The sequence below is a fragment of the Benincasa hispida genome, chromosome 9 (genome assembly GCF_009727055.1).
Source record: "Benincasa hispida cultivar B227 chromosome 9, ASM972705v1, whole genome shotgun sequence".
NCBI lineage: Eukaryota > Viridiplantae > Streptophyta > Magnoliopsida > Cucurbitales > Cucurbitaceae > Benincasa > Benincasa hispida.
In genome coordinates, this window is record NC_052357.1 from 44,702,233 (window position 1) to 44,715,731 (window position 13,499).

The window sequence follows — 13,499 nt, forward strand, 5'->3', positions numbered from 1 at the left end:
CGGCTTCATCTCAAATCCGACCCCCTCAAATGTTGGCCACATAATCCCCGGTGAGAAATCATATATATTAGGTGATGTATAGTCCCTTATAGGTTTCTTCCTATCATTTGCAAAGAATATTGGGTTGGCTTGCACCAATGCGCTGTTAGCGTTATTGACCGCATTGTTGGCCACAATTGGTACATTCTGATTGTTATGATGATCTCCCATTGTTATATTTTTGTTCCTTTGTCTTCTTTTTCGATTGGATCTAATTCTTTTGTGAAAAGTCCTCTCGATCTCAGGGTCAAATAGGAGTTCCGGCAAACTGAGTTCACTCATATACTGTTTTGCAACGCTTTTCCATCAAGCGTGCAATACACCTATGATCAAGTACCTGCGAAAATCAAAATACAAATTCAAACACAAGTTAGTTACTCAAGTCCCTGGCAATGGCACCAAAAACTTGTTTGTAACAACTCGAGTATGAATATAGACAATGAAATTACAAGTTGAATTTTAAATTAATTTTCTAAGACTAGTTGGAGAAGACCAACTTTAAGTTTAACACGCTAAGGTTAAAATTGGTTCATAAATATCCTTGATCATTCAATAAACAACAAACAAGTATTAGTTTAGCAATTAAACAATTATGTAAAAACTAAAATAAATAAATAGATAAATAGATAAATAAGCAAAAAGAAAAAAAAAATAAATAAATAACTAGAAAGATTGAGAAATATCTAAGAAGTGAAAGAAAAAAATAATAATAATAACAAAATATACATAAGTCGCTTAGTAAAGGATAAGTTTAAAAAAAATAAAAATTAATGAAAAGTCGATTGGGTGGCTATAAATAAATTTTGAGTTTTCTTTTTCTTCTAACAAGAAGCATTGAAGATCATTGTGGGCTTTTTAGGTAAATTTTCTTACTTTTTCTTCAGTATTATTTTTTTCATGTAAAACATTTGGTTATATTCAAGCTTAAATTCAACATGATTTTATTTTAACAAAAAAAAACAAACAAACAAAAAACTTCAATTAATATATGTAAATAAGCTTGGTAATTTCAAATATTAATATTAAACTTTGATATTGTTTAGTTTACTTATGAACGAGGTATATTTTAATCTACATGGGTGAGAGTGGTTCAACATCGACGTTCAATAAGCCTCTCATTTTAGGGGTAAGACAGGGTAGATAGTTGGGGACATAGTCCTACAAGATAGAATTCACTCCTACCCGATTTCAAGGTTAGTAGATAGGTTGTTCCCTTAAGTACTGACTTCTAGTCTTGAACTAGGGCCCCGCCCTCTCCCTGACTGAGAAAGACTCGGTTTATTGGTAGAACCCTAAATCAATTATTTATTAGTGGATCAATGGAGACTTGAGGAGAAAAATGTATTATAGGGGTAAAACGGTAATTTTGACCCAGTTGTAAATATGAACAACCTATGAAAGTTCGACTTAGTGATCTTGGTTAAATCAAGTGGACATAAATATATCTACAGTGACAAAAGTGCAGCTACAATGCTTTAGTAGAGTGTCCAATAGTTAATGAATGTTGGTTAATTCGATTAAAAGAGTTTAGTCGATTAATCTCGAATTGTTGGAGCTCATGATCTGTAGGTTCATTAGGTTCATCTGCTAGCTCGAATCGGACTAAACCTTAGAACAGAGTGATAAGTGAGTTTGAAGTTTTTATATTCGAATTAGGGAATAAACGTTAAATATATCCGATATATTTAACGGCATATCATTCAATTGGGAATTGAATGGTAAAGAGAGAGTTGAAGATATTTAAATAAATTTAAATATCAAAACTATGAACGATAATTCATCGGTATTAGTGTTGGATTTAATAATTGAATATTAAATTAAATTAATTAAATTTTTTAATGAATTATTTAAGATTAATTTGATTTAAAATTAATTACTTGAATTAATTTTGAATTAAATGAAATTAATTAAAGTTGGTCAAAGTCAACTGTTGACTTCACCAAGCTTTGAAGGTCAAAGGTCAAAAGTTGACTTCACTAAATTGGAAATTTCAGAATTAGTTTTGAATTCAATTTGAATTAAAATTGTATTTAACTAAAATTTGACTAATGTCAAATGTTGATTTTAAAATAGTCAAAAGTCAAAAGTCAAAAGGTTGACTTTACTTAGTGGAAAGATTTAAGAATGATTTTTAGTGGAAAAATCCAACTATTAGTGAATAGAGTAATTCATTTGGCAAACTATTGATTCCACAAAATGTCATTTATACCACTAAATTGAGTGCATTTTGAAGTGCCAAATTTTAGTTAACCCAATTTTTTATGAATTACATGTAATTGCACTATAAATTGGATGCTTTGATAAAGATTAAATTTCTTGGCCATTTATTGATTTTCAAGTTAGTTGAAAAACAAATTCTTTTAGGTAACTTAGAGATTCTAAATGAGTTTTAGAATTTAAGTTATCAATTCTCTCTCAATTTCTATCTAAATTCATCCATAATTTAGTCACTCACCAGATCCCACCATCCCGTTCTAAAGCTAAAGAATAGTCGGAAAAACTCTCATGGTGGTTCACAATCGATTCATGAGAAGACTGGAGCAGAATTGGTGGTCAATTTAGAGCCACAAAGGTTGTAACTATTTGCATGCATGTTTTATTTTTAAAATTAATGAAATTTAGAGTGCTTAAGATCTAAATTGTTTTCGTTTGCACATTGTTTATTCTTACATTAAGGCCCTCTAGTGTCCTCTCCGAAATGATGTTTCCTAGGCCCATGTTATAGCATTATTCTAGGTCATCTACATCCTCAAATAATTTATGATCCACTACACTCTTCTCTATTTATTCTTTCCCGTCATCGCAACCTCAGTGTAATACACCATGGCAATCTTCACAACATCATCATCATTTTCAAACTTTGACTTCTTGTACTCTTCTTCCAAAACATTGATGTGGAATGGGTCAAACCTAAACCTATTACTAAAATATTTTCTTTCTAGTTCTTCGATAGCTTTCTCATTATGAACCACTTGATTATGGGCCCACCACAAATCAGTCATCAACAAAAACTCGCCCTTCAAAAAGATGACAACCGTTTCTCCAACAGAGAAGTTCATCGAGTTCGCTCTTTAACTCTTCACTTCTCTTAGCAACATATGGTGGATAATAGGGCTATTGAAAACCAAGTCAATATTCACAAACTGCCTTAAATTGTTCTCGTGCATCTCGAGCAACCTAGGGGTAAGCTTGTCCTTCACAATTTTGTTCTTAATCCCGATATGAGCCAAGCTCGTTACTTGGCTAGGAAAGGGATCACCCCCGGATATCTTAAAAGTTGTTGATATCTTAGACTGCATGTACAAAACTGTGTCTACCATTAAAATATTCCACAAGTAACTTATCAAAGTCTCGCTCTTCAATCTCGCTTTTCCCTGTCTCACTCTCTCACCTTCTCACTCTTAATTATCTCGCTCTTTGCTGTTTTGCTCTACTTATTTTTACTGTCTCACTGTCCTTTGCCTCGCTCTTTGTTCTCCCTTTCTTCTCTCTTTCTCTTTTCTCACGCTATCCTTTGTCTCACTCATGCTCTTTGGTTTCTGTTCGTTTCTCAATCTCTCTTGCTTACCTTTGGTTCGTTATTGGTATCTCGCTCTAAGTCATCATCTACCTCTTGCCAGCAATACATCAAATACACAAAAGACCCTATATGAAACCACCATGAAAACCCCATTCTTCCTCTGACTCCCTTCATGCAATTCCCTAAATTTACATCAGAAACAAAACAAAAATCAAATACAAAAGAAACTTACCAGATGAATGCGATTCTGGCGAACGGATGGTCGCTTGATGGTTTGTGGTGGTCGACGACAAGTGTTAGAGAGAAATGGTGGTGGTTTATGTCACTGTCGATAATGAATCATTAAAGAGAGGAAGATGAAGAAGTGAGGAAGTGAGAGGAAGAAGCCACGCGAACAGTTAAAGAATTTGAAGGAAGGACAAATCCATAACTTCAGCATGACGTCAATCAGAAGAAGGTCAAATACCAATATTTTTAAAAAGTTGTGTATTTTTCATTTTGGACCTCCAAAATAAGTCATCCATATCATCTTCCCTACAAACAATCCCAAGGCAGACCCTTTCCCTCTTTCTTTCTCATGAAAGACAGCAGCCACGCTGCTCCTTCTGTTGCTTCTTCTTCTTCTGGCAGCTTGAACGACTAGCGCTTTCCTTCGGTGACAACTTGAGCTCAACGTCCACGAACTCCAACCGCCTCTTACAGAGTTCTTCTTCAACAAATTAGCAGCAGCGACGTGAAAGCTCTTGCTCCAATGGTAATGTCTTCCACGTTCTGGCAATGACCTATGGCGACATTCAACGTGGCCCACACGTTACTTGCAATTTCCATCCATGCCTTTCCTCTTTGGGCACCTTTAGTTTAATTTTACCTATTAGTAAGATTATTTAAAATATTTACGAATAATAACAAAATATTATCGTCTATATGATAAATTGCGATAGACTACTATTTATGTCTATCATGACACAAATAGACACAGATAGATCTATCATGAAATTTTGCTATTATTTGTAAAAAAAAAAATTTTGTTTATTTTTCTATATTTGAATTGATTTGTGTAGATATTTTGATATTATTTTAAGTTTTGGTCAAATAATTAGGTCAATTAATGTAAGATTTGACTAAAGTTTAAATTTCTAAAAAAGAAAGTTTAAAGTAAAATTAGTGTTTTTCTTTAAAGGCCTTAACTCTTGGAGAACAAAAAAATATCATTTTTTTAATAAAATAAATTAAATGACAAGTTTAGTTCATAAATGTCAACATAAATATATCTAATTGACTTGTATTATCGATTCGAGATCCGTAATTCGAATCTCTCATTCCATGTATTGTTAAAGAAATAAATCTCTACCTACCTATTAAATATTCACAAAATATAAAATTTTGGATCGTTTTAGACATTAAATTCAGTTTATACTAATTTTTTAAAAAGAAAAATGATGTTGTAGACACAAATTTGAAACTTTAAAATTTAATTAGACATTTAAAAATTATAAGACCAATAAAGTTTCCCTTCATTAGTATTGGATTACATTTTTCACAAATATCTCAGAATATTTCCAAATAAACAAGAAGAAATTTTCTTCTCAGTCAAATGACAAAGCAAATCAAAGAGAATCCAATACCCAGTATCTATTCTCTGCACCACAATTCACAATACAGAAGTACAAAAAATAAAAATAAAAACAAAGCAAAGATTGAGATTGAGATTTTCCCACACAAATGTGAAAATTTTGAATTTCATATTTTTTAAAAAAAAATGACGAATGATAAATTATTATTGAACTATGCTCACATTGTCACTCTAAATCATATTTTAAGGTCAAATAATACTCAATTTTTAGTTTTTATCTAACAAGATTTATTTAAAATCTTCGAACTGAAAATTCAATAGATCTTTCTTGTTTATATACCACTTTGATTTATGTATTTTCAAAATATTCAATATTACATTATTTTCAAATCTAATTCAAAAGTTAGTCTATACATTCAAAAGATTAATTTTGATCCTTATTTTTAGAAAGTGACTATTCTAGTCTCTATTTGCAAAATTATAACCTTTAAAAAAGAAATGACCTTAGGACGGAGCAAATATCAATACCACTACGCCAAATTCAATGGATATTTTGAGAGTGCATAAACCAAATTGAACTAGATTTAAAAGTACTTTACCAAACTCCTTAAAAATATCCTTATTCTAAAGAATATAGGTCGTTCACATATTTGAACTTCAACCTCAAGTAAAAGAGAATATGTTGATTGCTATCCAAATATCGATATACTTCAGGTAAAATAGTACATATTGATTGCTATTTAAGTGACTGTAGGTCATTCATATGTTGATTGCTATTCACATATTTGAACACTTGTATTGCCAAGTTGAAATACATTTTAGACAAGCTATGATTTAAAACTAAACATTATTACTCATTCATGTATCAATAATAAAGTATCTGATTGAAACAATCAATGTATCTAATATAACCATTCAAAATCAAATAAAAAATTAAACAAAATTCAATATAATTGAACAAACAACATCCACCATATCACAATTAAAATCATGTAACCTTCAAGTCAAGTATGCCCAAATAACTGTAAATTTTAAACAATAAAAAAAAATCAAATTGAAAATTGTAATTACAAGTCAGGATGTTTTTAAATATAAAAAATATTTAAAAATATTTATACTTTATAGTAAATGTTTCAAAAGCATAAAATATTTTTAAAACTTTTTATTATAAATTTTACAAATTTTTTGGATTTTTTTTTTCATTTATAAGAATTTCCCGTCAAAAAAAGAAAATTCGAACTCCATTGATTATGAGATTCTATTTTCCACAAAAATAAGTCAGAAAAATTTTAAAAACATACTACAAGAATTTTCTTTTCAGTCAAAATGGCAAAAGAAAATCATAGTCAATCCAATACCTTATCTTAATTTCCTTACAGAAAAAAAAAATTAATTAAAAAAAAATCAATGTATGGCTTCACCTTCAAGTTTCGTTATCTCCTTCTGCCGCTAAAGCCCTGTTTCTTCCTCCCTTCGCTTGATTCTTCATCTTCCGCCGCAGCTTTTCCGTCGCTCTCATCGGACCGGTACGATTTCATAATAAACTCCGGCAGAATGAAATTAGCTATCAAATACGCAATCAGAAGTACGCCGCTGCACAAGTTGCCGAAAGAAAATTCAAAAAAAAAAAATGGAATGAAGAGATTAATCTCAGATCGGTTCTTCAGAGTAATTTGTGCATCGATTCGAATTTAAACAGAGGAGAAAATTGGCAAACCCTGTCTGGAGGAGGACGGAAACGTCGCCGGATTGAGACGGAGGAATAGTGCTGTTTCCCAAAATTAGAGAAGACGGAATTGCATTGACTTTTAGGGAATCAAATCGGTAGGTTTGCGGAGAAATGTAAATGTGGCGGAAGATGTGGAGATTCTTCTTCGGTGGTGAATTCTGTTGCGGTTGCCGTCGATTTGGCTTGAGATGCGATCGGAGAGGGGGGAATTCAATGGAGGAGGATATGCAATTCATCGTGGAAAATGGATTTTACCGGCGGAGAGATGGAGAAGAGTTTTTTTTTTTTTTTTGGCTACGCCATTTTTAAGGGTTTTCTCAATTCTGATAACGGTCTACGCTTGGATAACATTGTGTGTGTGAACTGTGAAGAGTTAACATGAAGATGATAAAATAAAACAAAAAATAATTTTTTTATAAAAAAAAAACTAAGAAAATTAATTTTTTACCCTCCGAATTTGGAAGATTAGGTGCTCTAGTCTTGAATTTTTTAAATTTCTACCTTTTAGTCTCGATTTTATGAGAGTACTTGTGTTTGATCTCCAAATTTTCTAATGATAAGTACAAGATTTATGTCTTCGTTTTAATTTAGGATAAATGTTTGATTTCTACGTCGTTTCAAATTTGATCATTTATAACTTTTTGTGATTGATCAAAATTTCTCATTCAACCATACTCTTAATTTTTAAACATAAGTTTAAAGGCCCGCAAATTAATTTTTATTGTTATTTTAAATAATTATATAATATTTTAAATTATAAAAAATAAGAAAAATTATTTTAAATGACAAATCTATTGAAAATATTTACAAATGATAACAAAATAACTCAATCTATCTGCGATAGACCGCGATAGACTACTATTTGTGTCTATCATGATATAAATATAGATAATAGTCTATCATAGATAGACAGTGAAATTTTGCTATATTTGTAAATATTTTGGTTCATTTTCCTATATTTGAAAACAACCTTAAAAATAATTTATAAAATGAAAACTTCTCTCTAAGGGGGTGTTTGGCTCACCAACATGAGTTGAATTGAGTTGGTATAATATACCACTCATTGTTTGGCCTACCAACTTTAAATGTTGATGGAGTTGAGTTGGTATATTTTACCAACTCACCCCAACTCTCCCTTCTTCCAATGTTTTCAATAGCTTCACTCATCGGTCACTTTACATTTCGAAACTAACTCTGGGCTCCAACAACCACCTCCGATGAAAACTCCGACGACCAACTTCGGGCTCCGATAACCACCACCGATGAAAACTACTGTGACCAACCCCGGGCTTCGACAACCACTTCCGATGATAGTTCCGACGACCAACTCCGGGCTTCGACAACCTTCGCGTGACCAACTCTGAAAACCAATTCCGAGCTTCGGCAACCACCTCCGTTGACTCAACTTCGACAACCACCTTCCCACTACCAACTCCAATGACCAATTTCTGGCTCCAATAACAAACTCTGATGACCAACTCCAACAACTACCTTCATAGGCTCTGACAACCACCTCTGACTACAAGCTCCAATGAAAAATACCTTTAATGACCACCTTTGAATGAGCAACTTCAACAACCCACTCGGGGCTTCGACAACTACCTCCAACGATAAAACTCCAACAACCAACTCTAATACCACCTTCATGTGATTATCATTGGGGCGCTAACAACCACCTTCGACTACAATCTTCGACAAAAATCATCTTCGATGATCAACTTCGACGACCAATTTGTCCGACAAATATCAGGCTTTCAAAACCACCTCTGATGATGAACTTCGACAACCAACTCCAATACCACCTTCATGCAACCAATTTCAAGCTCCGACTGTTAGGGTTGATGCCCTAAATCTCATAGGGTCCTGTAGTTTGTAAACACATGTATGAACAAACACTTTGTGATTTATAATATATGATATTTTATTCACTTCAGTTTATGAAATATGAGATATTTTAATTGCATTAAGCACAAACCAATAAACTAAGATCTTTGGTTATCGTTGTAACTTAAGCATGTATGTGGAGACATACAAGTGGATCGTGCTTTAAGTGATAACCTAAATGGTCTGTAGTATATGGATAGGGAAGGATACCTTATCTTGGTGACACTACGAGTGTGGTCTACTTTGTAGGTGTTACATATGTTGTAAAGTGCTACAAATGATATGATCCTGATCATTCATGTATTAGACATGCGAACATGGATACTCTATACAAAAGAGTTTGTATAAGACCGGACCACGAAATGTTTAGTCTCATTATATAACGTTGTTCATAATTGAGACTTTCATTCACTAGGATGACCTTAGGTAACATGATCTTGATCTTGAGTGAGTTGTGAACTCCTGCCTATGAGGGCAGTCCTTTGATTTGCATAGGTGAGAGTGGCCAGATCGCGAACACAACAAGCCTACCATTTTAGGGATTCGTCTGATTCGAGAGCTAGAAACTCAGCTACACAAGATGGAATTCACTCCTTCCCCGAAGCAGGGGTAAGTAGATAAATTGCTTCCTTAAGAGATGATTCTAAGGCTTGAAAAATGTGGTGCCACACCTTCTCTTGGCTCGAAAAGGGTTTAGTCATAGTGAGACTATGATCTATTGTTCATTAAAGGGATCAGTGGTACTTAAGGAGTTAGATGTAACTACAGGGACAAAACGGTAATTTGGCCTAGTTGTACTTACGAGCGATTTTTGAAGGGTCGTCGTATTGTTGATTGATTATATCCAATGCACATAGAAATATATCTGTAGTGCGAAGAGTGCAGCTGTCGGTCTTTAGTGGAGTGCCCGATAGTTAACGGATGGTAGATATCGTGATTAAAAAGTTTAAGTCAGTTACTCACGTACCGTTGGAGCTTCAAGCTACAGGTCCATAAGGTCCTCTTATAACTCAATGGATTCAAGTTGAGAATCAGTTTTTGGGTTAGTTTGAAATGTTCAAATTAACAAAAAGAAATTTAATTATATATGATATAATTAAATTGATTCAATTTTATATGATATAATTGATATTATGTTTTTGATACATTATTTGATTGGAGGAATTAATATAAATATGATTTATATTAAATGCCATAAAGTAAAAAAAAAAAAAAAAAAAAGAACTATGGTTTATATGTTGCATATGATGCAATATTAAAACTATAGGTTATAAATATAATATGACAAGTTAGTTATTGTATTTATTTATAATTTATTAATTATGAGATAATTGATCATTTTTTTCTCCAATAACCGACTTAATGGGTGGTTACTCAGTTATTATGGCAAAGTGGATAAAATGAAAAATAGTTTTTTAGATTCAACCATGCACAACGAAATACATTATCAGATAACTTTCGAGAGACTAAACGATTGTATCGAGTTTACTATATGATAGTGCCTTTTACTACATGATCGAGCGTCGAGTCTATGCGATAGACTTCCTTTTTGTACACAATCATTCTATCCAATATCGATCGTTCTTCCTCCTCCATTCCTTCCCTCTATCCAAAATCATACAGAGCCCACAACTCCTGGATTCTCACACTGAGAATACCAAGGTAATCTTGTGGTGGTGTCGAGTTCTGATCGAAGATCGAAGATCGAGTTGTACTCGTTGGTAATCGAGGTTTTTCCAGTTGCTCGCTGCGTTCATGTATTCGTGACTGATCAAGGAATATACGTGAAGAAAGAGTTCTTCAAATGTATTTTTTACTCGATCCTTTGTATTTAATTTAGAAGCATGTTGTAATTTATTGTTTAATGCATAATCTATTTGGAATGACTGTAAATGTATGTGGTCTTTCTCAATGAAGTTTGGAACGATCCGCTTCCGCTCACTAGTTCTCTAGCTTTAAAGTTCCTCCACTGACAACCACCTCCGACTACAAACTCTAGTGAAAGTATCTTCGATAATCAACTTCGACAACTACCTCCGACTATTATAAGACTGATGACTGTTAAAGTATGTTATAGGGTTGTTGATTATATAAAAAAAATATTATTTTTTCTACATTAAGTGCAATATTTATACGTAAAAATTTGTAAAAGAATATTTTATTGAATTGAATTCACATATCAAATGAGTGTTAAGAATATTTAGACGAAGAGTAAGTATGCAGTTGAAAAGTATGTAACATATAAAAATAAACATAAAATGAAAAAAAAATCCTGGAATATTTTTCAACAAGAATTAGTGAAAAATAGAGATTTTTTCTCTAATGATCCTCCAAATTTTGAGGAATTTAAAATAAAATTGTTAAAGAAATGTAGTGACATTCTATTGGCTGCTAAGATGATAAGAGAGATTTAATTTAAAAAAATCGTTACATAGTAAAAGTATAGAACAATAGCAGGAAGAAGAAGAAAAAGAAGATGATGATAATAAAATTCATGGAGAAGAATTAGGAATCAAAAGTTTTGATTTCTCTTTGGTTTAACATTTTATTTAACCGTTAATGGGTTAATTGTTGTTCATTGCCAAAAAAAGAAAGAAAGAAAGAAAGAAAGAAAGAAAGAAAAGTTTTAACAATTAAAAACAAAAATTGCAATATATTTTATTCAAACAAAAATGGATAAAATTACTGAATAAAAAAGTTACAAAACAAAAATAGTAAAAGCATATTATTTAGAGTTAAAAAAATTGCACCAGATATCTCAGACATATGAACTCAACTCTACACCCTAAACACAGATATATGAGCTCAAGCCAAATAACTCTGCACCCCGAACATAGACATATGAACTTTACAGATATATGAACTCCACAGAGATATGAACTTCATACATCCTATCTCAACTCAGCGCTCCAAATAACTCCTAAAATTATTCTCTAAGTAAAAATGTCATATAATTATTTAAAATAATATAAATAAATTCAGTTCTTTTTGCGTGTGCGCGTGCGCGCACGTGTTGATGCTTTATTTTTGTGAAGTGATATTATGGATGATATGTGATGGTGAAATTGCGTTGAGCACTCAAGTTTCCTCAGCGGAATCCAAGTGTAAACTCCACTGAGTTTCCTGGTAAGTCCAAGGTCAAACTCAGGGACTTGTGAAAATAGTTCCGTTGGTAATTTTTAGGAAAACTTTGCGATAACCAAATAAATAAATAGTTGTAGTTGTTGTTTGCGATGATAAAAAAATAACAAATGCGGCGGAGTTTGAAAAGAGTTGGTAAACGGAAGATACGATGGGTATGCGGTGAACAGGTTGAGAAGGGTTTCAACTAACACTTCCCAGGATGCGTTCATGCTTGACGATCATACAACATGCATACAGTAAACTATCTCTCAATGTGAATGCTACGGCTTCTAATGCTAGAACGCATGCGATATATGCGATAAGTCTATAGGACCTACACATAAGCCTCTATTCTTATTTATGCGATTACAGAATAACACACACACAAATAAGGTGACCACATAATATCATTTCTATCTCTAGGATGCATGCGATGCAGATTGTCAAACAGAGTTTATCTCTAAGTCCCTATCTCTTGTTTTTAAGCAGTTCTAATCTTGCTCTTTCGAATCTAGATTCTAACCTAGCTATCTCGAGTCTTAGGTTCTTTCTTTAGACTCTCTCTCGAGTAGCTCTAAAGGGGTATTTGGCGCAGCATAACACAAGATAATCGCAAACAATGAACTTCCTAGGTTATGTTAGCTTAGTTCTTCTTAACCCATTCGACTAGATTAGCTACTCATGCATGCTAAGAGAGTGAACAGATGTAGAGATAGGACTTCCATTGTATAAATATAAAGATGAAGTACATAATAACAATGTAAGTATAGAATACAAATCCTGGTAGCAATCTCTTATTGTCCAGGCTTTTACACTGTTTTTCTACTCGTGTTCGAAAGATAAACTCGCTCTCGCGAGGGTCGGCCCGCTCTCTACTTCTACGCCTCAAGGTTCTCTCTCGATTTGTCCTGAATGATCTCCGATGTCACCACTCTTCTCTTGCTCCGCCTTAAAATGAAAGGAAAACTATGAACAAAGATGTGCAATCCGAACGTATGAATTTTCGAATTGGTGGAACGATAAACCTCTTTTCTGAAGGATGCCTTTGGTATTTATAGAACATCCAGGGTGAACGGAGGCTTCTCTCTCATGATTGCACAAATGGGATGGCTTTAATCCTGATTGATGCGCCGAATATTTGTCACCGAAAAGCTGAATGTACTTGTTATCGTTAGCGGCTGTCAACTTAATTTGGATTCGACTATCATCAGCTTTTTGTCTCATCGTGATTAATTAGCCTTTCACCCAGATGCGCTCACCATGTTGCACCGACCAAGTTGCGACAATCCTTCTTGAGAAAATGTTTGCGAACACGACCACCGCAAAGCATTGCGGTAATGCTGCGCTCGACCAATGATTTCCTATGATCGCAATTTTCACCTTGCATCATCACATATTTTGCACAAAAATACAAAAATCAACTGTTCTAATGCGATGAATGCATGTGACCGCAATATTATGAATCCGATGCTTTTTGGACGCCATTTAACATGTTTTATCAACGCTATTTAGCATTGTTTAAGAACTTAGCACTATGATAACGTGCATTTATGCCTGTTATCACGTGTATGTGTGTGTGTGTGTGCGTATTTGTGTTTTTGTGCGTGTGCGTGCGTGTGTATGCGTGTGTG

General features: G+C 33.2%; 1 protein-coding gene across 3 annotated transcripts; it reads right to left on the bottom strand.

Annotated features, from left to right (window-relative positions):
- Positions 1 to 361: 361 nt before the first annotated feature.
- LOC120085329 lies at positions 362 to 7,244 on the bottom strand. Of its 3 annotated transcripts, XR_005483879.1 has the most exons (4): positions 6,850 to 7,244; positions 6,554 to 6,725; positions 3,792 to 4,410; positions 362 to 376 (listed from the first exon to the last, which is right to left on the bottom strand). XR_005483879.1 is itself a non-coding variant. In XM_039041266.1 (2 exons), the coding sequence occupies exons 1-2, from the start codon at positions 7,095 to 7,097 to the stop codon at positions 6,566 to 6,568; spliced, it is 408 nt and encodes a 135-aa protein (XP_038897194.1). In that variant the 5' UTR covers positions 7,098 to 7,225; the 3' UTR covers positions 6,420 to 6,565. The 3 variants fall into 3 exon arrangements, 1 of the variants encoding a protein (XP_038897194.1); XR_005483880.1 differs by lacking the exon at positions 362 to 376 and having other exon boundaries at positions 3,940 to 4,427; positions 6,850 to 7,226; XM_039041266.1 differs by lacking the exons at positions 362 to 376; positions 3,792 to 4,410 and having other exon boundaries at positions 6,420 to 6,725; positions 6,850 to 7,225.
- Between the last annotated feature and the right edge of the window lie 6,255 nt (positions 7,245 to 13,499).